This window comes from Euprymna scolopes, chromosome 11, assembly GCF_053919585.1.
Source record: "Euprymna scolopes isolate OS-2025 chromosome 11, ASM5391958v1, whole genome shotgun sequence".
Classification (NCBI taxonomy): domain Eukaryota; kingdom Metazoa; phylum Mollusca; class Cephalopoda; order Sepiida; family Sepiolidae; genus Euprymna; species Euprymna scolopes.
In genome coordinates, this window is record NC_136492.1 from 65,312,694 (window position 1) to 65,337,495 (window position 24,802).

The 24,802-nt window shown below is 37.7% G+C and overlaps 1 protein-coding gene across 23 annotated transcripts in view; it reads left to right on the forward strand.

The window, feature by feature from the left end:
* LOC145287890 (dedicator of cytokinesis protein 9-like) overlaps nt 1–24,802 on the forward strand; it is a 718,435-nt gene that overhangs the window by 615,171 nt on the left and 78,462 nt on the right. For all 23 annotated transcript variants that reach the window (XM_080135819.1, XM_080135816.1, XM_080135818.1 and 20 more), the window contains one exon: nt 19,442–19,542. In XM_080135819.1, coding sequence (XP_079991945.1) covers nt 19,442–19,542 — 101 coding nt within the window. The remainder of the gene's footprint in view (nt 1–19,441; nt 19,543–24,802) is intronic.

Genomic DNA, 24,802 nt, shown 5'->3' on the forward strand with positions numbered 1-24,802 from the left:
GAATTATTTAGAACTTCTACCCAATCATGGTTGATGGAACAAGAGGATACAACCCCCGTGAATTGAATAAAGGTTTCTTTTCAAAATTCTGTGCAGATTCGCGAGTTCGACAGAAAACACTGGAAGAACGTTAGAAGTTACATCGACCAAAATGTTGTGAAAGTAACACTCAATATGAGAATAGTAGTCTGAAGAATCCAAATAATTGGAATAAAATGTTGTTTCAAACTCAAGTGTAAATCTACTTTCAATTGTGGAAGTCTGTTTTCTTTAATCCAGAAAAGGTGGTTAAATTCCTATGAACATACGTTATTTAATTTTGGGGTGAAATATACCTCTTAATTTTTTTTTTAAATTAAAAAAAAAAATAAACTGATTTTTCTTAAATCGCTTCAAATTGCCTTCTCATTTTTTTTTTTTTTATCAATATTTGGCAAGATTTTATTTCCTTTTTTTCTTTATCTTTGTTTGGCTGGAAAGGTAGATTTTTAGGTGGAGGGGTTACATAGAGGTAAACATCTTTTTTTTTTTACTTGTTCACCCCAAACAAAGGCATATTGCCACTTTGGTACTATATCTTCTGGCGACTGTGAGAAGATGAGATGTCTGTTCACATTACATTTAATTTTCTGCATGTTAGTAGTTTGGGAAGCCAGAAACAGGGAGAGAATTTTAGAATCTAGCAGTCCAAGAGAAGAAACAATTAGAGTAGAAGGCTTTCTGACATTTAGGGATCTCTACAGTAAAAACCTGGGATTTTGTTACGAGACGAATTTGTCAGGTGTATGTACATTGATGGGTTACAAGTGCAATGAGTTTGTTAGAACACATTTCATTAAAGTACTTGTAAAATATATATAGGGCTGCAACACTTCGGTGTTGGGACAGGAGTTGAAACTTGTTTGATAATGTACAAAGATGGTTACATTAATTTAATATTCTATTTACTTGCCTTCACGCAAGGTCATTTTTAATATCAACTAGCGAGGGGTACCCGGCGTTGCCCGGGTGTTTGGAGGGGGGGAGGTAAAAAAAAGTAAGTATGAGGATCGAACCGGAACCCTTGAGGCAAAGTTGTAAATTAAAGTGTGAAACCCCCCCCCCAAAAAAAAAAAACGTGCGATGTTAACCATTGCCCCACCGCGAGATGCTAACGGAAACACGTTTGAATTTATTTAATTAGTTGGATTTGGCAGGTGCCCGTTTTAATGAGTTAATGAGGTCAAGTTTCACTGCGGGATAGTATTCATTTACTGCTGAACGCTTTTCTTTCCACCCTCAAGATCTTATAGGAAAAAGACTAACCCACATGTGGTGAGCGACAAATATTGAATATTTATCTTCCCGAAATCGACCAAATTAAATAGACAGGCGAGCTTCGTTGTTAACTGTGAGATATTACGATTTATATGTGATATAAAAAGTTTTAAAAAGTTGTGAAGCGAGCGACCGCTTCTCTGAAAGAAGCCTTTTGTAGACACACAGAAAAAGCGAACACACATACATACATACATTTTCGCTTTTATATTTATAGATAAAATTCAGCTCCTTAAAACCCTTATCTTGCATCATTAGTTTGGATTCAGACAAAAATAAAAGTTGTTTCAATCTAGAACAAAAATGTCTTCTTTACAAACCTAAGGTTGTAGGCAAAAGACCAAGGATAGTTTAGTGTTAGGTGTGCAGATAAAGGTATTATTATATAGATGTGTCTAGTTTGAATAAATGGGGATCAGTTGTTAGTGAGGAAAATTAAAGGTCTTTATGCAGATAAGTTACCGTGCTATTTTTTAAAAAAATTATTTATTTCATATATTTTCAAGTTTTATATTTTAATGAAATTGTTAGAAAGTACAAAATCACCCTCCCCTCCCCATGTTAAGAATGGGTTTCTAAATAATAACATTATTATTTCAGAACGGTAACTTCTTTACGTGAATACCAAAATTAAAAAGGGAAATGTATGAGAGAAGAGGAGTTGAGAAGAATACGAACGGAAGAATGACAGTGTCGAGAGAAAGAGTAATAAGAAATTGCATGCGAGAGAAAGAGGGGAGAAGAAAAATGGAGAAATGTTTGGTGGAATCTCAAGAAACAAAATAAGAAGGAAAGAAAACTAGATGAAAACAAAAAAGGGAAAATATTTTGTGATTTATTTATTTATTTTATTTTATTTTTTTGAGCTTATTATATCATTCTGATGTGTAAAAGAAAAACAATACAAAGACAAAATGATTGGCTCGACTAGTTTTTTAGTTAATTTGTTGTTTTGCCATGTTTTGCCATTCTATTTTTTCTGAATGTTTTAGTTATTGTAAATCCTTTATCAGCATTTTGTTTTTAATTCTCCTCCTTCTACTTTCCTTTCGTTTTCATCCTCATTTTCTAATCCTACATTTTTCAAAGTTTCCTTATCTTTTTATTTTTCCTTTTCTTCCTTTGCCGCTTTCTGCCTCATGCCTTTCTGCTTTCTTCATCCGACTCTATCGACTTTCTTCCTCCAACTCTATCGACTTTCTTCCTCCAACTCTATCGACTTTCTTCCTCCGACCCTATCGACTTTCTTCCTCCGACCCTATCGACTTTCTTCCTCCGACCCTATCGACTTTCTTCCTCCGACCCTATCGACTTTCTTCCTCCGACCCTATCGACTTTCTTCCTCCGACCCTATCGACTTTCTTCCTCCGACCCTATCGACTTTCTTCCTCCGACCCTATCGACTTTCTTCCTCCGACCCTATCGACTTTCTTCCTCCGACCCTATCGACTTTCTTCCTTCGACCCTATCGACTTTCTTCCTCCGACCCTCGGCCCTGTCGGTGGGGCATTAGAATACGCCGACTGCCCCCCTGCAGAGGGTAAAAATCCCTCAATGGGGGTCCTGGATATGACCTTAAACTATATCCAGTGGTGAGGCCCCAGCTTGTGGGCTTTGAGGAGTGTGGAGCCACCCTTTAATTACCATTGCTCCCAGGTCCACTCTGACCCGGAGTGGTAGTACCTGTTAGGGTCCCAACTATGGGTTAAATAGAAACCGACGTGAAAACAACAAATATATTCTACTAAAGAAATTTTTCTTCAAAATCTTTGGATTCGGCATTAAATAACCCGAAACGGGTTGATATGCCGTAAAACAAAAACAACCAACCAATCCTCCGACCCTATCGACTTTCTTCCTCCGACCCTATCGACTTTCTTCCTCCGACCCTATCGACTTTCTTCCTCCGACCCTATCGACTTTCTTCCTCCGACCCTATCGACTTTCTTCCTCCGACCCTATCGACTTTCTTCCTCCGACCCTATCGACTTTCTTCATCCTTTCACTTTGTTAATGATAATTTACGATCATATTAAATTTGTATAAAAACTTCATTCTATAGAATGTAAAGTTTTATTATAAATTTGTTTTTATCATTTGTCTTAGACTTTTATCCTTCTCTTGGTTATGCTCTCATTATTTCTATTTTCTTCAGCACTTCCATATTCCTCTATCCAGACCCCTACTTTTCCTTCCTTTTCAGTCTCTTTCCTCTTTTAATTTGTATTATTTGAATCATTCTTGTGGATTAAATAAAGGGTTCCGTTCATACAAATTAATGAGTTCAGCAAGATACAACTGAAAAGGTCAGAGGTTACTTTGGCTGAAATGTTGGGAATAACACCCAAGATGAGAATAATATTCTGAATAATCCAAATAATACAACAACCATTTTCTCTCTTTTCCAATTGTTGTTTTTAATCCATATCATTTATTCTCACTCTTATAACTGTTTTTTATTTTCTTAGAATTTAGCATCCTTTCACTTTATTTCTATTTCTCTTCAGCAGTTACTATATTCCTCTTCCCAGATCTCTACCTCTCCCTCCTTCTCAATCTCTTTATCGCAGCCTTTGTTATTCTTTTTCTCTTGTTTTAATTATTACTATCTTCCTCTTCCTTTTTCCTAGTGCTAACATATTAGACTGTCTGAAGATATCTACGTTCTGATTTAAAATGCACCAAACATTGATATTATTGCTTTTTCCCCCTTTCCCTTTGCAAAACTGCAAAGCAAAAAAAAAAAAAAAAAAAAAGAAAATCTCTACAAAACAACCAAACTAAACATCAATAAATATATGAATTCTAAAAAATTTTTCAAAATGGCTGAATTGTGCATTAAATAATCCAAAAGTGTTGATATGCCATAAAACAAACCAAACATCATGAATAAATATTAAAAAATATAAAGAACTCACAGCATGAAACATTTTTTCAAAACTAGTAGATTCAACATTAAATAACCTGAAAACGTTTGATATGTCATAAAATAAATCAACTAAGGCTCTTTTCTTTCTTTCTTTCTTTCTTGTAGAACCATACTCTGTTTTTCTTCACATCTACCATTCTCTCCTACTCTTTTTCCTTATGGTTTTTGTATTCTTTCTCCTCCCTTCTCTCTCATTCTCTCTTCCCTTCTCTCTCTCATATTCTCTCCTCCCTTTTCTCTCTCGCATTCTCCCCTCCCTTCTCTCTCTCTCTCATTCTCTCCTCCCTTCTCTCTCTCTCATTCTCTCCTCCCTTCTCTCTCTCTCATTCTCTTCTACCTTCTCTCTCTCTCATTCTCTCCTCCTCTCTCTCTCATTCTCTCCTCCTCTCTCTCTCATTCTCTCCTCCTCTCTCTCTCATTCTCTCCTCCTCTCTCTCTCATTCTCTCCTCCTCTCTCTCTCATTCTCTCCTCCCTTCTCTCTCTCATTCTCTCCTCCCTTCTCTCTCTCTCTCTCTCATTCTCTCCTCCCTTCTCTCTCTCTCTCTCATTCTCTCTCTCTCATTCTCTCCTCCCTTCTCTCTCTCATTCTCTCCTCCCTTCTCTCTCTCATTCTCTCCTCCCTTCTCTCTCTCATTGTCTCCTCCCTTCTCTCTCTCATTGTCTCCTCCCTTCTCTCTCTCATTCTCTCCTCCCTTCTCTCTCTCATTCTCTCCTCCCTTCTCTCTCTATTCTCTCCTCCCTTCTCTCTCTCTCTCATTGTCTCCTCCCTTCTCTCTCTCTCATTGTCTCCTCCCTTCTCTCTCTCTCTCATTGTCTCCTCCCTTCTCTCTCTCTCTCATTGCCTCCTCCCTTCTCTCTCTCTCTCATTGTCTCCTCCCTTCTCTCTCTCATTGTCTCCTCCCTTCTCTCTCTCATTGTCTCCTCCCTTCTCTCTCTCATTGTCTCCTCCCTTCTCTCTCTCATTGTCTCCTCCCTTCTCTCTCTCATTGTCTCCTCCCTTCTCTCTCTCATTGTCTCCTTCCTTCTCTCTCTCATTGTCTCCTCCCTTCTCTCTCTCATTGTCTCCTCCCTTCTCTCTCTCATTGTCTCCTCCCTTCTCTCTCTCATTGTCTCCTCCCTTCTCTCTCTCATTGTCTCCTCCCTTCTCTCTCTCATTGTCTCCTCCCTTCTCTCTCTCATTGTCTCCTCCCTTCTCTCTCTCATTGTCTCCTTCCTTCTCTCTCTCATTGTCTCCTCTCTCTCTCTCATTGTCTCCTCCCTTCTCTCTCTCTCATTGTCTCCTCCCTTCTCCTCTCTCTCTCTCTCTCATTGTCTCCTCCCTTCTCTCTCTCACATTCTCTCCTCCCTTCTCTCTCTCTCTCATTCTCTCCTCCCTTCTCTCTCTCTCTCATTCTCTCCTCCCTTCTCTCTCTCTCTCTCTCATTCTCTCCTCCCTTCTCTCTCTCTCTCATTCTCTCCTCCCTTCTCTCTCTCTCTCATTCTCTCCTCCCTTCTCTCTCTCTCTCATTCTCTCCTCCCTTCTCTCTCTCTCTCATTCTCTCCTCCCTTCTCTCTCTCTCTCATTCTCTCCTCCCTTCTCTCTCTCTCATTCTCTCCTCCCTTCTCTCTCTCTCATTCTCTCCTCCCTTCTCTCTCTCTCATTCTCTCCTCCCTTCTCTCTCTCTCTCATTCTCTCCTCCCTTCTCTCTCTCTCATTCTCTCCTCCCTTCTCTGTCTCTCATTCTCTCCTCCCTTCTCTCTCTGTCTCTCATTCTCTCCTCCCTTCTCTCTCTGTCTCTCATTCTCTCCTCCCTTCTCTCTCTGTCTCTCATTCTCTCCTCCCTTCTCTCTCTGTCTCTCATTCCCTCCTCCCTTCTCTCTCTGTCTCTCATTCTCTCCTCCCTTCTCTCTCTGTCTCTCATTCTCTCCTCCCTTCTCTCTCTGTCCCTCATTCTCTCCTCCCTTCTCTCTCTGTCTCTCATTCTCTCCTCCCTTCTCTCTCTGTCTCTCATTCTCTCCTCCCTTCTCTCTCTGTCTCTCATTCTCTCCTCCCTTCTCTCTCTCTCTCTCATTCTCTCCTCCCTTCTCTCTCTGTCTATCATTCTCTCCTCCCTTCTCTCTCTCTCTCTCATTCTCTCCTCCCTTCTCTCTCTGTCTCTCATTCTCTCCTCCCTTCTCTCTCTGTCTCTCATTCTCTCCTCCCTTCTCTCTCTGTCTCTCATTCTCTCCTCCCTTCTCTCTCTGTTTCTCATTCTCTCCTCCCTTCTCTCTCTGTCTCTCATTCTCTCCTCCCTTCTCTCTGTCTCTCATTCTCTCCTCCCTTCTCTCTGTCTCTCATTCTCTCCTCCCTTCTCTCTCTGTCTCTCATTCTCTCCTCCCTTCTCTCTCTCTCTCATTCTCTCCTCCCGTCTCTCTCTGTCTCTCATTCTCTCCTCCCTTCTCTCTCTGTCTCTCATTCTCTCCTCCCTTCTCTCTCTGTCTCTCATTCTCTCCTCCCTTCTCTCTCTGTCTCTCATTCTCCCCTCCCTTCTCTCTCTGTCTCTTATTCTCTCCTCCCTTACCTCTCTCTCATTCTCTCCTCCCTTCTCTCTCTCTCTCATTCTCTCCTCCCTTCTCTCTCTCTCTCATTCTCTCCTCCCTTCTCTCTCTCTCATTCTCTCCTCCCTTCTCTCTCTGTCTCTAATTCTCTCCTCCCTTCTCTCTCTGTCTCTAATTCTCTCCTCCCTTCTCTCTCTGTCTCTCATTCTCTCCTCCCTTCTCTCTCTGTCTCTCATTCTCTCCTCCCTTCTCTCTCTGTCTCTCATTCTCTCCTCCCTTCTCTCTCTGTCTCTCATTCTCTCCTCCCTTCTCTCTCTGTCTCTCATTCTCTCCTCCCTTCTCTCTCTGTCTCTAATTCTCTCCTCCCCTCTCTCTCTCTCTCATTCTCTCCTCCCTTCTCTCTCTGTCTCTCATTCTCTCCTCCCTTCTCTCTCTGTCTCTCATTCTCCCCTCCCTTCTCTCTCTGTCTCTTATTCTCTCCTCCCTTACCTCTCTCTCATTCTCTCCTCCCTTCTCTCTCTCTCTCATTCTCTCCTCCCTTCTCTCTCTCTCATTCTCTCCTCCCTTCTCTCTCTCTCATTCTCTCCTCCCTTCTCTCTCTCTCATTCTCTCCTCCCTTCTCTCTCTCTCTCTCATTCTCTCCTCCCTTCTCTCTCTGTCTCTCATTCTCTCCTCCCTTCTCTCTCTGTCTCTCATTCTCTCCTCCCTTCTCTCTCTGTCTCTCATTCTCTCCTCCCTTCTCTCTCTGTCTCTCATTCTCTCCTCCCTTCTCTCTCTGTCTCTCATTCTCTCCTCCCTTCTTTCTCTGTCTCTCATTCTCTCCTCCCTTCTCTCTCTGTCTCTCATTCTCTCCTCCCTTCTCTCTCTGTCTCTCATTCTCTCCTCCCTTCTCTCTCTGTCTCTCATTCTCTCCTCCCTTCTCTCTCTGTCTCTCATTCTCTCCTCCCTTCTCTCTCTGTCTCTCATTCTCTCCTCCCTTCTCTCTCTGTCTCTCATTCTCTCCTCCCTTCTCTCTCTGTCTATCATTCTCTCCTCCCTTCTCTCTCTGTCTATCATTCTCTCCTCCCTTCTCTCTCTCTCTCTCTCATTCTCTCCTCCCTTCTCTCTCATTGTCTCCTCCCTTCTCTCTCATTGTCTCCTTCCTTCTCTCTCTCATTGTCTCCTCTCTCTCTCTCATTGTCTCCTCCCTTCTCTCTCTCTCATTGTCTCCTCCCTTCTCTCTCTCTCATTGTCTCCTCCCTTCTCTCTCTCATTGTCTCCTCCCTTCTCCTCTCTCTCTCTCTCTCTCATTGTCTCCTCCCTTCTCTCTCTCACATTCTCTCGTCCCTTCTCTCTCTCTCTCATTCTCTCCTCCCTTCTCTCTCTCTCTCATTCTCTCCTCCCTTCTCTCTCTCTCTCTCATTCTCTCCTCCCTTCTCTCTCTCTCTCATTCTCTCCTCCCTTCTCTCTCTCTCTCTCATTCTCTCCTCCCTTCTCTCTCTCTCTCATTCTCTCCTCCCTTCTCTCTCTCTCTCATTCTCTCCTCCCTTCTCTCTCTCTCTCATTCTCTCCTCCCTTCTCTCTCTCTCATTCTCTCCTCCCTTCTCTCTCTCTCATTCTCTCCTCCCTTCTCTCTCTCTCTCATTCTCTCCTCCCTTCTCTCTCTCTCTCATTCTCTCCTCCCTTCTCTCTCTCTCATTCTCTCCTCCCTTCTCTCTCTCTAATTCTCTCCTCCCTTCTCTCTCTCTAATTCTCTCCTCCCTTCTCTCTCTGTCTCTCATTCTCTCCTCCCTTCTCTCTCTGTCTCTCATTCTCTCCTCCCTTCTCTCTCTGTCTCTCATTCTCTCCTCCCTTCTCTCTCTGTCTCTCATTCTCTCCTCCCTTCTCTCTCTGTCTCTCATTCTCTCCTCCCTTCTCTCTCTGTCTCTCATTCTCTCCTCCCTTCTCTCTCTGTCTCTCATTCTCTCCTCCCTTCTCTCTCTGTCTCTCATTCTCTCCTCCCTTCTCTCTCTGTCTCTCATTCTCTCCTCCCTTCTCTCTCTGTCTCTCATTCTCTCCTCCCTTCTCTCTCTCTCTCTCATTCTCTCCTCCCTTCTCTCTCTCTCTCTCATTCTCTCCTCCCTTCTCTCTCTGTCTATCATTCTCTCCTCCCTTCTCTCTCTCTCTCTCATTCTCTCCTCCCTTCTCTCTCTGTCTCTCATTCTCTCCTCCCTTCTCTCTCTGTCTCTCATTCTCTCCTCCCTTCTCTCTCTGTCTCTAATTCTCTCCTCCCTTCTCTCTCTGTCTCTCATTCTGTCCTCCCTTCTCTCTCTGTTTCTCATTCTCTCCTCCCTTCTCTCTCTGTCTCTCATTCTCTCCTCCCTTCTCTCTGTCTCTCATTCTCTCCTCCCTTCTCTCTGTCTCTCATTCTCTCCTCCCTTCTCTCTCTGTCTCTCATTCTCTCCTCCCTTCTCTCTCTCTCTCATTCTCTCCTCCCGTCTCTCTCTGTCTCTCATTCTCTCCTCCCTTCTCTCTCTGTCTCTCATTCTCTCCTCCCTTCTCTCTCTGTCTCTCATTCTCTCCTCCCTTCTCTCTCTGTCTCTCATTCTCTCCTCCCTTCTCTCTCTGTCTCTCATTCTCTCCTCCCTTCTCTCTCTGTCTCTCATTCTCTCCTCCCTTCTCTCTCTGTCTCTCATTCTCTCCTCCCTTCTCTCTCTGTCTCTCATTCTCTCCTCCCTTCTCTCTCTGTCTCTCATTCTCTCCTCCCTTCTCTCTCTGTCTCATTCTCTCCTCCCTTCTCTCTCTGTCTCATTCTCTCCTCCCTTCTCTCTCTGTCTCTCATTCTCTCCTCCCTTCTCTCTCCCTCTCATTCTCTCCTCCCTTCTCTCTCCCTCTCATTCTCTCCTCCCTTCTCTCTCTCTCTCTCTCATTCTCTCCTCCCTTCTCTCTCTCTCTCTCATTCTCTCCTCCCTTCTCTCTCTCTCTCTCGGTCTCTCCTCTCTCAATCTCCCCTGTCCTCTCTCAATTTCTCCTCCCCTCTCTTTCTCATTCTCTCTTCTCCTCTCTTTTATTCTCTTCCTTTACACTTACCATTCTCTATCTCACTGAATAGGACCTTTCAATCTTTTACATTTTTTTCCAAAAGATGTACAAACTCTTTCTACATCCCTCTCTATCATCTCGTGGAGGAGAGGAGATGAAGAAGGAGAGGAGTTCTTTTCTTCATCTCCTCTCCCCCATCCCTGTCATATTTTCTTACCATCTTTCTGTTGTAATAAAAAAACACTTTTCAGTAATTGCAGGCTTTTCATTTGTTTTCTCCTTTTATTGTATTTGTTTTACTTTGGACATGTTTTGGACCTTCGCCTATACCCGACCTCCTCTTCAATTTGTCTCCATTTGTGTCATGTAACGACGAACGTGTTTGTTTGGCTCAGCCCAAAACAGAAGGCATCAATTTGCCATAATTACTTTGTAGGATGAGCAGAAAACAGGAATGAAACTATACAAATATGTCGATTTTTTTGTTTTGTTTGTTTTGTCAAGAATTGCATTTCGGTAGGAGTTAATCCAGAATAAAACTTCAGTATAGTCAGCTGCACTGATGAGCTGTAGAGTTGGCAAAACATGTGTCTGAGAATAACTATTTTATCTATAATAATTGTTTATATAATGTCTTAAAATCACTCCATTGAACCAACCTGTTTAGCGATGAAGATGCAGTTTCACACTTACATGTTATTTATTGACAAATGGTATTTTAAACGTACTCTAGTGGTTTTGGGCCTTAAGTGTTGACTTAATAGTAATCCAAAAATGTGATAGACCAAGACAAATGCTATTTCAAATGTAAGTGTGACAGATCAATGAACGAATGAACAGAACTTCTAATAGTAATGTGTGGGCAGACCTAAAACTGTTATTTAAAACTTAAGTGTGACAGACTGACGCAACGGATAAAGTGATAATCAATCAAGACAGGCTGATGCAATGGATAAAATAAGTGATAATCAAGTGATAGGCTTCTGTAAGTTAAAGGTGCAATCTTCTGTACAGCTTACATAATGAATATAATTAAGAATTACTTAGGATTTCTAACCGGCCATGGCTGACAGAACAAGACCAGTCTACCCATGAGGGTTAAATAAAGGATTTCATTAGTAATTTTATGCAGATTCCCAAGTGTGACGAAATACACCTGAAAAGAAGGTCAAAGGTTACATTGGCTGAAATGTTGTGAGAATAACGTCCAAAACGAGAAAAAATAGTCCATATAATCCAATTTATCACGCCTCATCTAAAAAACGTTGACGTATGATTATGCCATGTATACTACCTGTGACAAGATATTAATTTATTCATGGTTTTACCCCCAGTTAGGCTGAGATCCATTTATAGTGTAGTGAATAATTGAAATAAAGTGCCTTTTCAAAGAGTAACCAGTTTAGGTTCAAGCTAAAGAGCTTACACACCCAGTTACTCCTCATAGTCACATTTTTAACTACTAAACATAGCGTAAGTATTCGAATGAGTATCAATTTTTTTTTTTATATATGAAATGACCATACATTGTATTTCATGAAGACACAATTAATGGTTTTAAATTCATCAATATTGTTTAAGCAGTTAAACTGATTAAAGCCATTTGTTATATACTATTTCAAAATTAAGCTTGACCGATTGATAAAAATGGATTTTCAAACTTAAGCCTCGACCAATCAATCTACACTTTTAGTGCTAAAAATGTCAACCTGAAGCATGAAAGGTGAAAATATTTCAAACTTAAGTGTAACCTACGGATGAAGTGCTACTTCAAACATTAGTGTAGTATAGGGACAAAAATGCTACTGCCAATACAAATTGGGTAGACCAACAAAAATCATCCTATTCGATTTAACGTTCAGTTTACTTGCTGGCATGTGTTGTGTGGTTTTAAAAACTTGACTTCCAAACTAACCTATCTGTAGCCAGGTCTTTGATAACACGGTCCCTATTCTGTGTAAGTATCTTTTATTTATCCCTCTTTCCCTTGGGTCCATTTTTATCATCTTCTCCCATGTGTTCCTTGGCTTTCTACCTGTGAACTGAATCTCGTATCTTAATTGTGTTGCCTCTACTAACTCAAGAACTCTTATCCATTCTTTCAACACAGTCATGGCATCAACGTTTGCTCTTCTTTCTATACTGTCAAGATTTAATCTTCCTCCAAGGTCATTAAAACTAAATCTGTCTTTAAGACTCACATTACAATAATCCAAGTAATCCAGATTATATCTTCTGCTACGACTAGATCGGTCTGTCTGAAAACAGTTGCTTCCTTACTTAAAAGCACCAAATATTGATGTTATCGTCTGTTTTGTTTACCCTTTGCAAAAGTCAATCATGTTCTGCGAAGCAAAAACAAAAAGTAATTTTTCTCTACAAAACAACCAAACTAAACACTATGAATAAATGAAAGCATAATTTGAAGCATAAAGTCTTTTGCCAAAATGATTGAAGCTGAAAAGGGTTGGTATGCTGTAAAACCAAACCTAACATCATGAAAAAATATTTGAAGAGATAAACAACTTGGAACATGAAAAACTTCTTTTTTTTTTTTTTCAAAATTACTGGATTCAGCATCAAATAACCTAATAAGAGTTGATATGCCGTAAAGCAAGCCAAACCAAATTATCAATCTTCATCTAAAAAAAATCCCAAAACATTTGCAACTTAAGCATGACAGACTATTGAAATAATTGGATGCATCCGTTACAATCAGCACATTTAGTAATGAAAATGCTATTTAAAACTTCAGCATCACAGATCGATCAGCCAATGGACAGTCTCTGTAGATGTGTCTGAACGCATCTAACAGAAAAGATAAAGACAAACTCCAAAATACTAAAATTTGGTTATTTGGATTCTTAGGACTACTGTTCTTATCTTGAGTGTTATTTTTACAACATTTTAGTCATTGTAGCCTGGAAACTTCTTGAGGTATATCTTGTCGAATCTGGGAATCTGCAAGGAAGGACTCATGGTATAGTGGATAAGGTACTTGATAAAATTTGATTGTAAAGTTACTTTTTGAAGGTTGAAAGTTTAATCCTCAGTGCGGGTGACCCTCAGAATATAATTGGAAATTACTTAGGACTTCTACCCAGTCATAGCTAATAGAACAAAAGCACGGTACCCTGTGGTTTAAATGAAGGGTTCAGTTCAAAATTCTGTCCAGATTCCCGAGTTTGGCAGAAAGATTCCCGAGTTTGGCAAGAAGAGGTTACGCTGACTGAAATGTGAAAACAACATTCAAGATGAGAATAGTAATTTGAAGAACACAAATAATCAATCTTCATCTCAAAAATTAATACTAATTTTGGTTTCGGTTTTTTTCCTCTATTTAAAGTTTCTGTTGCAATATCAGTTGTCACTTTCACCAATCAAACTGGTTTCGTTTAAGATAATAATACACCTGCCATTAAGGCCATGTTAAGTAAGCTAATCTAAGTTTATCATCGAACTGTTGACATAGGGGACAAGAGTAGAAAAGTGTCAACCTTAGTTGAAGTAAGTATTCCTAATGATGCTGAATTAAACAGGCCTGACGGGGAAAAGATAACGAAATACCAACGTCGTATGTACGATATGAAAAGAAACTGGAATCTTGATCTCCATCATTGCAGTAATTATAGGAGCAACCGGACTCATGAAAAATAATTACAAAAAACTACCTGGCAAATATACCCAGTGAACCAAGCGCAAGAGAGATATAAACAATTGCATTTGAAGGGATGGTTATAATCTTTAAAAAGTTCTCTTGACTGAAGTTTCTAAAATAACGGATGAATGTCTCACATCCGGTAGGATGCCTCATCCACAGCAAAAACAAGAAAAGAAAATTCAGTAGCACGGTAGAAGATCCACACGCGAAGCAGTCGTTTAGAGTGTCTCCATTTGGCGTGCACCACAAATTCAGGGCAAACTTGGATAACAGTAAAAATGAAGTCAAAGCCGGATGTTTGAAGGGTAGTGAATCAGATTAGGCAAGGATGGTTGGATGTTGGTGATAATAGTTGGTTGTTAGCATGAATGACAGACCTACAAGATGAAATGGGGTGTTCCAAGAAACAATGTAGATTGGGGAGGGGGTTGCATTAGATTATCAACATTTTCATGGGGTTAGTGGATACAAAATCGTGTTTTTACTGTTGTGCAATGTTAAGACATAATCATGTTGACACACCGGTTCTTGAATAAAGGGACATAGTTTTGAAAGCCGGTTTATCATAATTCTTTCTTTTTCTTTTTGTGCGTTTCCGACTACTTTTTAATTGTATTTGAAAGAGTAAAGCCTGAAGTTGATTTCCAAAAGGGAAATAATATTTATACACTTGTAAAAAAGAAAAAAGTTGTAATGAAAAATGTTTTCACGACGACATTCAGAAGCTGACAAGTTCAGTTAAATTTCGAAGTTAAATTAATTCAGTGTAAAAATCCCTTTAAAGATAAATATTAGTTTTCTGGGTCTATTTCAAAGATATTAGTAAACTCTTAACATATTAAATAAAATAAATTTTAAAAAAATACCTTGTTTGTACAAAAAAAAATAGCTTGATTAGACCCCCCCCCCCAAAAAAAAAAAAAAAACCCGAGAGATTCTGGCTTTGCACAGACAAAAACAAACTGTCGGCTAAATCCGTCGTCTATGGAAGCCCAAAATGTCAGGAAGTTAAAAGGCTGTCTGAAAGACGTCAGGTAGTTGGCGGAAGGTAGGGAGTGCTGGTTTTCTTTCTTTTTTTTTTTTCCAATCGTGCATCCGTAGTTCCTACCGTGAACATATATATAATTTTTACCATTTTTTTTATTTATTTTTCTGTGTTCCTACTTTTAAATTAAAATTTTTTTCTATTTTACAAGATTAAATAAAAATCATGTTACACTGGAAGTTCATTCAAGCAAGGAAAATATTATAATCTTATATAAAAATTACATGAAACATGTAATCTAAAGAAATAAGTGGAAATATTTTTTTGCAATTATAATTTTTTGTGTGAAAATATTAAATAAACAAATCTTAATTAAGTGAGAATATCGGTAGTTCAAGAAATTAACTTTTCTTAGAGTTATATCAAATTCATTAATATGGACTTTAGTAGCTTTTTTCGTAATGTTCCTGAAAAAAATAATTTTTTTTTTTTTCGTTACAATTTATGATGCTTTATTTTCATAAGAAAAAGCAAAAATAAATTCATTCATTTTTTTTTTATTACTGAAAAACCATAACTTTAGTAAAGATGTTTTTTGTTTAATTAAAATACATTTCCACTAAGATTCAATGGGTTCATTATAATTTGTGTCCATTATTTGATAAATACTGACAATTTCATTAAAATTGGTTAATTTCCTGATTTTTGGTGAATTTTTAAGTAAAGGAAGGGGTCAAAATGTTTATACATTTTGATTATCGGCTATTCATTTTGCACATACCTACTGGTTCTCGTTAGATCATTAACCCTTATCCTTGAGTGGCCTCCGCGCCTTCATATGTGGTAACTCTTTTGGAAAAACAGACAAAAAAAAAGATCAACAAAGTTAAACAACACTGAGCATGGCCAGTACTAGATGGGTGACTATTTGGGAATACCAGGCACTTTATGTAGGACGACGTCAACACGTCCGACAATTCGTGCATCCCACCTGGTTTCCAGTCATCTGTCTTGATGCTGCAACAGATTGGTTAGGACGTGAGTGAGGCAAGTTCTGCACAAACCAGCTTCACTTTAAACAAATTTCCGGTGCGAGTCATATGATCATCCTGGAGATGACAGATGGTCATTCCGACAGACGAACCGCTTTTTATTGGCACTATAATAATGTATCTTACTTCAGTTAATTTTTGAAAAATTGTTGTCCTACATGTAAAATTTGTAATTTAGAAACTGTTTTTGATCATGATGGAAAAATTAAAGTCGTCAAAGGAATTTGAATTATTCTGATTACTGTTCTCGTTTTGAGTGTTTTTCACACAATCATAAAATAAGCAAATGGAATAACTCATATTTTTTTGATTGAAGAATATAAAAAGGTTTTCGCCTGCACAACTAATGTTTTATTTATGATATGTGTCCTGGAAAGAGATATATTCGTTTGAAGTAGCTGAGTGGTCTTGGCTACCTATTCGAGTAATAATCTAGTAAATATTCTTATTAAACGGGTGTTCGTGGTCGGAGCTGGCATATTCTTAAGTGTGAGGCTTACAACATTCTCTGTCAACGTCTCCCTCTAGCTTCTCTACTGCTGATATTTATGGCTTAACCAGACAGTCTGCTGAGGAGGAACCCGGATGTTCTCATATTCATTATATCAATGTATTTTTAAAATTAAAAACTAAAATGACTACATGGCATCTTTTGCATTGATAAACACCCGTCTAGTTGAAACCACTGTCATTAATTTTCCCCACTCTTTATCTGTGCCTAAATCAAAACGTAGATTCCATGAACAAAGCTTCTTTCTTAGAAATGCACGCCTGTGGAACTCCCTTCCGTTTGCCTGTTTCCCAACTGACTATAACTTGGAAGTCTTCAAGCCCAACATAAACAAATTCCTGATGAACCGCCCCCTTAAGTAAGACACTTTATCAAATCTCAAATACTAACGATTACTACAATGCTATAGCATTGATTACTGTACACGCAATAACCCTTATCCCCGAGTGGCTTCCGGGCCTTGATAAGTAGTGACCACCATGTAAAAAAAAAATCTTTGGCAATGCTTGGATAGGCACCAAAAAATTGAATGCAAATTTGGTTATCATCCATTTATTTCATAAACTGTCTATTTCGCCAATAAGTGGTCGAATACAGGTGTGGATACCAAAGAATCTTGTTAATATGGGTAGTGGGAATGTCACTTTCAGTGTAAGATAATATTTGAGAAAATCTTTGGGGTTTTTTTTGGGGGGTGTAGATATAAATTTATTTAAATCTGACTATTTGTTGTCTATTTATTACACTAGTTATTTGCAGCATTTTGTCAATGGCCTTTTAAAAAATGCAATGAAAAGTGTTTTTCAAGTTAAACGTTATCAATATACAATAGAACCCCGGGATACGGTAGTCCTGGATACGTTTTTCTTTTTCTCCCCCCCCCCCCCCCCGGTTATGATGGGGAATACAATGTTTTTCTGGCTATGATGTTTGCCCCGCCTTACAGTGTTATTTATAATGTTATTTGATTATATACATGTGTATTATATACTGTACTGTATTTTGTTACTAATTTTTAATATAGATTATGTAAAATTTTGCTTAGGCCCTGCCATATGGCAATTTCACCAACCCCAAAATCGATTAATGCCGTATCTCGGGGTTCTACTGTATTTTGTTTAAAAATTGTTTAAAATATATCTTCAAAATAATACTGATTATCAGCATGATTAATGTAATTTGATTGTTATAAAATCAATATATTAAGTTATTCACCTTAAAGATATATTTTTAATAACTTTGAATTATAATAATAGTAATAATATATTATAATGTGGCAACATTGTGTACAAAAATAAATTATGAATAAACTTTTAAAAAAACAACAAAAAAACAATTTATATATTCATTCAGCAATAAAAAATGTCACAAGAAAAAAGTTTTTAAAAATTCAGAAAATCATTTGAAAAGCTTTCTACAGATTGACTTTGTCTTTTCCACGCTGCTTTCCATCTTTTAGTAAAAATGGTGCATGACAAGTGCAGCACCTCGTTAATAAATATTACACAACACTGACAAGTTTAACATTTTCAGGTTTTCCTGTCTAATTTCCAAGTAAAACTTCTCTTTCCTATTCTTTTTATTACATGCAAATCGCTATGTTTATTATTTATTTTTTTTTAGGTTTAGCTTTTCTATCTCTTTCACGTTTTAAAAATATCAATTTTGCAGTACAGCACACTAAAATGACGTTCTTGAGCCGCAAATTGAGTTGTTCAAACTTCACGCCAGTTGAATATAAAAAAGATCCTTCTTCCACTTCACTCCAGCAAAGAGGAGCGTGGCTCGTTGAGCTTTCTCTCTTATATATATATATATATGTGTGTGTGTGTGTGTGTGTATATAATAGTGTGGATAGCATAGCAGTGTAGAGGAAAGAATTTCAGATAGATACAAGATGACAATTTTAAATTTACTTAAGAATTTTTTTTTTGATGAGGATTGATATAATCACACAACTTTTATCATCCTAGATGTTATTCTCTCAACGTTTTGACTGATGTAACTCCTAACTTTCTAAGGGTGCGTTGTTGAATTCTGGAATCTGTAGCTCTAAGTGAGACTCTTCTATACGTTGAAGGTTCAAATTCCAGTGTAGGTGACACTAAGAATACAATTCAAAATTGTTTAAGACTTGTGCTTGTTCAGATCTGACAGCACAAGAGCAAACTAGCCCAGTGGACTAAATACGCGGTTCTGTGTGAAATTCAATGCAGGTTCCTGAGTTGGATAAAATGCACCTGAAGGTTAGAGATTACCTCGGCCAAAATGTGAGATCAGCATTTAAGATAAGTGCAGTAATCCGAATAATCCAAACAGTAAAAATATTTGATTTACATTAAGAATTAGTAACTGATTTTAAAAGGCATTGACATTTTGTTATTCAGGTTTAAAAAAAATAAACAAAAAAAAAACATGCAAAATTTTGGCCATGCTTGTTAATAGATACACATGGAACAACAAAAAGAATTTCACAAACTATCTGACGAATATACCCAGTGAACCAAGTGCAAAAGAAATACAAACAATAGCACTTAAAGGGACGGTTAGAATCTTAAAAAGATCTCTCAGTTGGAGTAACTAAACTAAATGTTTGGCATCTGGTAGAATGTAAAGTGATAAGAAAATTAAAACAAAAAATTTAAATAATTGCTATTTTTTTTTAATTCGAATTAAGTTTAGTAAATGTTTTTTTATGCAACAACTCGATTTCCCATTGTACATTTTTTTTTAATCTAAATTAGTTTCAATTTCATTGTATTTTAATTCTTCATTATTGTAGCGAAATTCGAAAATTGAAACATTGAAATTCAAGTAAAACCAATGGTATTGTCATGTCGCAGTACATGAACATATCCAAAAATTATGAAAAACGATCAGGTAGAAAATTAATTATTAATGAAACTATTTTTCGAAGACAATTAGCGAAAATAGTTTTGCAAAAAAAAAAAAAAAAAATGAGAATTCTAATTGTAACAAAAGGGAGGTAAATATTTTCTGAAAACTGAAAATCTTTGGAAAATATAACAAAATTCAGTTTTTGCTAATTGTCCTCAAAAACTGTTTTCATTAATAGTTAATTTTCTACCTTATCGTTTTCATAATTTTTGGATATTTTCATTACTGTGACATGCCAATTCAGTAGATACCATTGATTTCACTTGAAATTGAATATTTCATTTTTCAAATTTTGATGCAATAACAGAGAACCTGTATTTTCATAAATATGCTCGTTTTTTTTTTTTTTTTTTTTTTTTTAATTTTATCTTTGAAGTTAAGTTGGCTATTTGTAATCATGTAATATGCTATTGTTGGCACATGTTCCATTGGTTGGGCATCCCTAAAATATACGATGAAACAATATTAATTATTGTATTTTTTATTTTTATTTTTTTTTGTCATATATAATCAGTTTGAGCTCTTTTGTTTCAACTGTTTTCATTCAATCTTTATATTATTCTTTCCTAGGTGAACGCAGGTCCTCTCGCTTATGCAGAGGCATTTCTCAACAAAGATAAGGTCAACAAGTACCCTGCTAATAAAGTTTCGGCTCTGAAAGACATCTTCAGGTAAGCCTTCTTTTTCATTCGAGTCCTTCATGCATGCTTTGTATGTATCATGTTACTTAAAAATGTTTTTTTGTTTTTTTTTTTAGTGTAGACATGATTTGTCATATGACAAAGTTCGGCATTATCTTCACTTGTTCTCATGGGCAAAGATCGATGTCTCTGATTGGTTGAGTTTAATCGTGTGATCTTGTCAGGATTTGAAATTATATAGATAGTTGCAGTTTTTATAGCAATGCAACACTAGGTAACTAATATAAGGTCCACTGAAATAGAAGAGTGCATACCCCTGTAGGGATGACACAACCATAAGCAATTCAAAAATAAAGAAATTGATCTTTAGTTATATAAATCTAAAATGCTATCTTGTTAGATTTTCAAACTCAGGTCAAATAGCATTAAAAATTTTGATTTTCAGAAGCAAATTTTCGTTTATTGTTAAATTGTGTTATTGGCAATATAATAACAGTTTACGCTAGGATTTATTTTCAAAATATTACTTTGTCCAGCCCAGACGACTGCTAATATAGAATCTTTTTAAATAGTCACCTAAAAATAAAAATCAGTAAACTAGATAATTTATTTTATATTTAAGATTGTAATAGGGGTTGTCTACCTTAGATTTAAAATATGTGCAAACAAATATGTTAAAAACTGAAATGACTTCACTGCAACGCCTGGGTAGTACAGCTAATATATGATTTAAGATTGTACTGATCATAAACCTGACCCAAGGTCATATCAGCATTTTCCGGCAGTTTATGGTGAATAGTCTACATGAACACTTGATAAATTCAGAATGCTGAAAACAAAACTTTAGTACAAGAAGATAAGACTTAGTGTAAGATTAATTATATGAAGTAGATATTTTCATTTTCTTCCCAAAATGTGTACTAATTTAAAAAAAAAATTTTTTTCAACAAATGCTTCAAAAAAATCTTCGGAGACATAAATATGGAAACAATTATGAATGAAAATCAAATGTTTTTTATTCATGGAAAGTATCTTAACATTTTATTTTTTTAAGAAAAGGTTCAATAAAATAAGTTTTGAAACAATTTTTTTCCATAGAAACAACTATGATGGAAAACAATATTTTTTCTTTTCAAGAAAAATATCAGAAAAGTGTTGGTTTTTTTTATACATATTAACCAAAACAATTTTGTCATCTGTTGACTACTGATTGGCTAATCGCATCGAGTTTTTCCGGATGGATCAATTCTGAATTCTCGCTTTTGTGTGAACATGTTTCATTTACCTTTCCAAGAGCAGGGCATCTGAAGAAATAGTTACTCTACCCTCGAGAAATGAACAGCATTCAAGGCTCGCATTCCTGTTCAAAAGATACTTCTGAAGTTGTATACAGTTTGTTGACATTTAAGATGGATTAATTTTGATTTCCAGCGTGCCACATTTTTCTCTTTCATAAATCACTGGGTAACAGCCAAAAAAAAACGTCAGGGGTTCCTCAGCTGACTTAGACTAATTTTGGTGTCCGAATATCACGTTGATTTTCCTCTATCAAGTCAACTTTTTGAGATACAGCCATAGGTCTACCTGACGAGCTATACATATGCTAATATCAAGGGTTTTGAGTTCAATCATATTTTTCTTGAAGAATATATCGAATTACAATGCAAAGACACAAATAATATTATAAATAATTAATATATTTGTGTTTATCATAAATTTATGTGTATAAATATGTATAGAATTTATTTAATATTTAATATATTTTTGTGTGAATTTAGGCTAACAAAGGTTATACTTTAGCTAATTTGGGTCATTCTTCCCAAGGACTCTATAGTGACAATATTGCCTCTTAGATTCTCTCTCATATTCTCATTACCTTAACATTCATTGCCTTTGCCTTAAATTAACTCATTGTGTGCTCAGTGTGTGTTTAGATGTGGAAGTTGGTGCACGCCGGTTTTGTTATGTGGGTTCGTGTCTCTGAGAAAATAGTACAATTATGGCATATTCAGTGGCTATAAATCCTAGTACTAATTTATTAACTGCCTATGTTTCAGTATGAGCGTATTTAAAGAGCAATAAACGGGGGATTCAGCTTATGTTTGTTTATTTTCCTTTGTCGAATTCATCGGGTTTTTAGAACAATAAAGGGAATTCCACAATTAGCTAATCAAATCAATACCTGTCTCACCATTATTCCATAGGAATATATAAATAAAATATAATTCAAAATTTACTTAATTAACCCTTAGCCAATCAAATTGATTCTAAATTTCATTGTCTGACACTCAGCTGCATATTTCTGTGAAGAAATTCCTGTACCAGCGTTCACACAACTTCCTGACAGCAGCGACGAGGCCACAACTACAGATGAGCAAGGATATACAGAAGAGTTCGAGTATGAAGCACAAGATGGCCGGAGCTCTTTTTACAATGTGAGCTTAATGATATGGTTCGGCATCTCGGCTTGTCGAAGACTTCCGAGCTGTTGGCCTCCAGACTCAAAGAGAAAAATGTACTTGGCAAGGACGCGCGTATCACTTTCTTTCGTAGAAGGCATGAGGACTACATGAGCTACTTCTGCCAGGACGAAGACCTTGTGTACTGCTGAGATATCGCCAGTCTTCTTGTTAAACTTAGCGCTCCTCAATACGATCCGAAAGATTGGCGACTTTTCATTGACAGCTGCAAGCACTCTTTGAAGTGTGTGCTCCTCCACAATGGGAACCAGTTCGCCTCAATCCCTCTTGTGCACTCCACAACTCTCAAAGACAAATATGAAGCAGTGAAGTACGTGCTCGACAAAATCCAATATGAGCAGCACAAATGGATCATCTGCGTCAATTTAAAGATGGTGAACTTTCTACTTGGTCAGCAGTTCAGGTTCACAAAGTACCCATGCTTTATATGTATGTGGGACAGTCGAGACAGAGCCCAGCACTATGTAAAGAAAGAGTATCCGGCGCGAGAGCAGTTAGTACCTGGGTCGAGAAACATCATGAACGAACCCCTTGTTGACTGGGAAAAGATATTGATCCCACCACTACACATGAAGCTTGGGTTAATGAAACAGTTCATGCACACTCTGGACAAGGATGGGAGGTGCTTCAACTACCTGTGCCGAGCCTTTCCTCGAATGACCATTGAGAAGCGGAAGGCCGGCATTTTCGATGGCCCACAAATACGGCAGCTCATAAAGGACACAGAGTTCCAAAACTCCATGAACACCCTAGAGTGCGCCGCGGGGAAATCGTTTGTACAGGTGGTGAACAACTTCCTGGGGAACACGAAGGCAGCAAACTACACCAGACTCATCAGCAGCATGATAGAGGCCTTCCAAAAACACTGGTGTTTGATGAGTATAAAGATGCACTTCCTGTTCTCACACATGGAGAAGTTTCCTGAAAACCTTGGGGCGGTGAGCGACGAGCAGGGAGAAAGGTTCCATCAGGACATGCACCAAATGGAGGAGAGGTACCAGGGGAGGTGGGACGCAGTCATGATGGCGGACTACTGCTGGTCGCTGAAGAGAGACAACCAAGCAGCTGCTCACACACGGGAATCGAAGAAACGACGATTTATGCCGTGAATTCTGAACTTTTGTGTCATGAAACGCTCATACTTATACTAATATTATGATAATTATGCTTATCAAATTTGATGGACTAAATAAAAACTGAATGAATTTGGATACGTTGATTTTTATTTCTTGAGGAAAACGGAAAAAATCGTCAGCTGATGATCCGCAGAATTTTTTTTTTTTTTACGAAAAATCGATTTTTTTAAAAATTCTGTAGCAAAAAAACCCTGACCTGCTTGAGCAAAACCAAGGTCATTTTCGGACTCAGAGCATCAAAATTAGTCTAATTTAGCTGGAAAACCCAAGACGATTTTTAAAATATATTTTTTTGTTACCCAGTGTAATAAGTGGCCACCTTCATTTTGTACTTGTAATAATATTTATATGCCCCCCCCCACTCCTCTTCAAGCTAAAAAATAATTCTATGATGAATGATTGTTCCGATGGATACTAAAACAGACTATGTAATTGGGAATGCCATGTTCAAATCCTACTGCATCTAGTGTATCCAATTACACAGTAAAATTGTTGGCAAAATGGAAAGTAGCATTTTGTTTCACTGAACCATTTTCAATTTAGGTATTGTTTTTTAGGGATTGATTAACCGATAAAAAAGCTAATATGATGGAAGTCCTCCTGATCTGAAATGGAACACGTACATCAAGTCTGTTGCCAAGGTCGCTGGAAAGATGGTGGGATCCTTCTACCGCTCCAGAAGATATCTCATTCTGATGCAATTCTCTATCTATATAAAAGCCAAGTACGTCCAAGGATGGAATACTGTTGCCATATCTGGGCAGGAGCTGCTAAAAACAGCCTATCCTGCCTTGACAGAGTACAGAATAGACTTTGTGGCTTAGTGGGGGAAGCTCTTTTCTCTACCCTGCAACCTCTCTCCCACAGAAGAGACGTTGCGAGCCTATCCTTGTTTTATCGTTATTTCCATGGCAGGTGTTCGTCTGAACTCCAATCTCTGGTCCCCCCCCTCGCTAATCTTTCACGAAAAACACCCGTCTAGCTGAATCCACTGTGAAAAATTTCCCCCACTCTATATCTGTGCCTAAATCAAAACGCGGATTCCATGAACAAAGCTTCTTTCTTAGAACTGCACACCTGTGGAACTCTGTTCCGTCTGCCTGCTTCCCACCGGACTACAACTTGGATGTGTTCAAGTCCAATGTTAACAAATTCCTAATGAACCGCCCCCTTAAGTAAACACTTCATCAAATCTCCACACTAACGTAATGTACTTGCAATAACCCTTATCCCTGAGTGGCTTCCGGGCCTTGATAAGTGGTGATCACTGTGTAAAAAAAAAAAAAAAAAAAAGTGGGGAGACAAACTAAACCAGTCCTTCTTCATATATATATGCTCTCTCTCTCTCTCTCTCTCTCTCTATATATATATATATATATATATATATATATATATATATTATATATATATATATATATATATATAATTTTGGACTCTCTCTACCATGAAACTATACTTTGGGACTGTCTTAATGTGTATGTGTATCCATATACACACACATGAAAACAGGGATATTTCAACAGTAGAGTGTATATGTGAGTGTGTGTGTGCGCACACCCACACACTCACATATACACTCTACCTTTGGAATATCCCCGTTTTCATTTTTTGGGCTCAGTATAACTCTTCTCTCTACTTTGGAGGCTCCATGTCTTGTATTAAACCCTCAACATT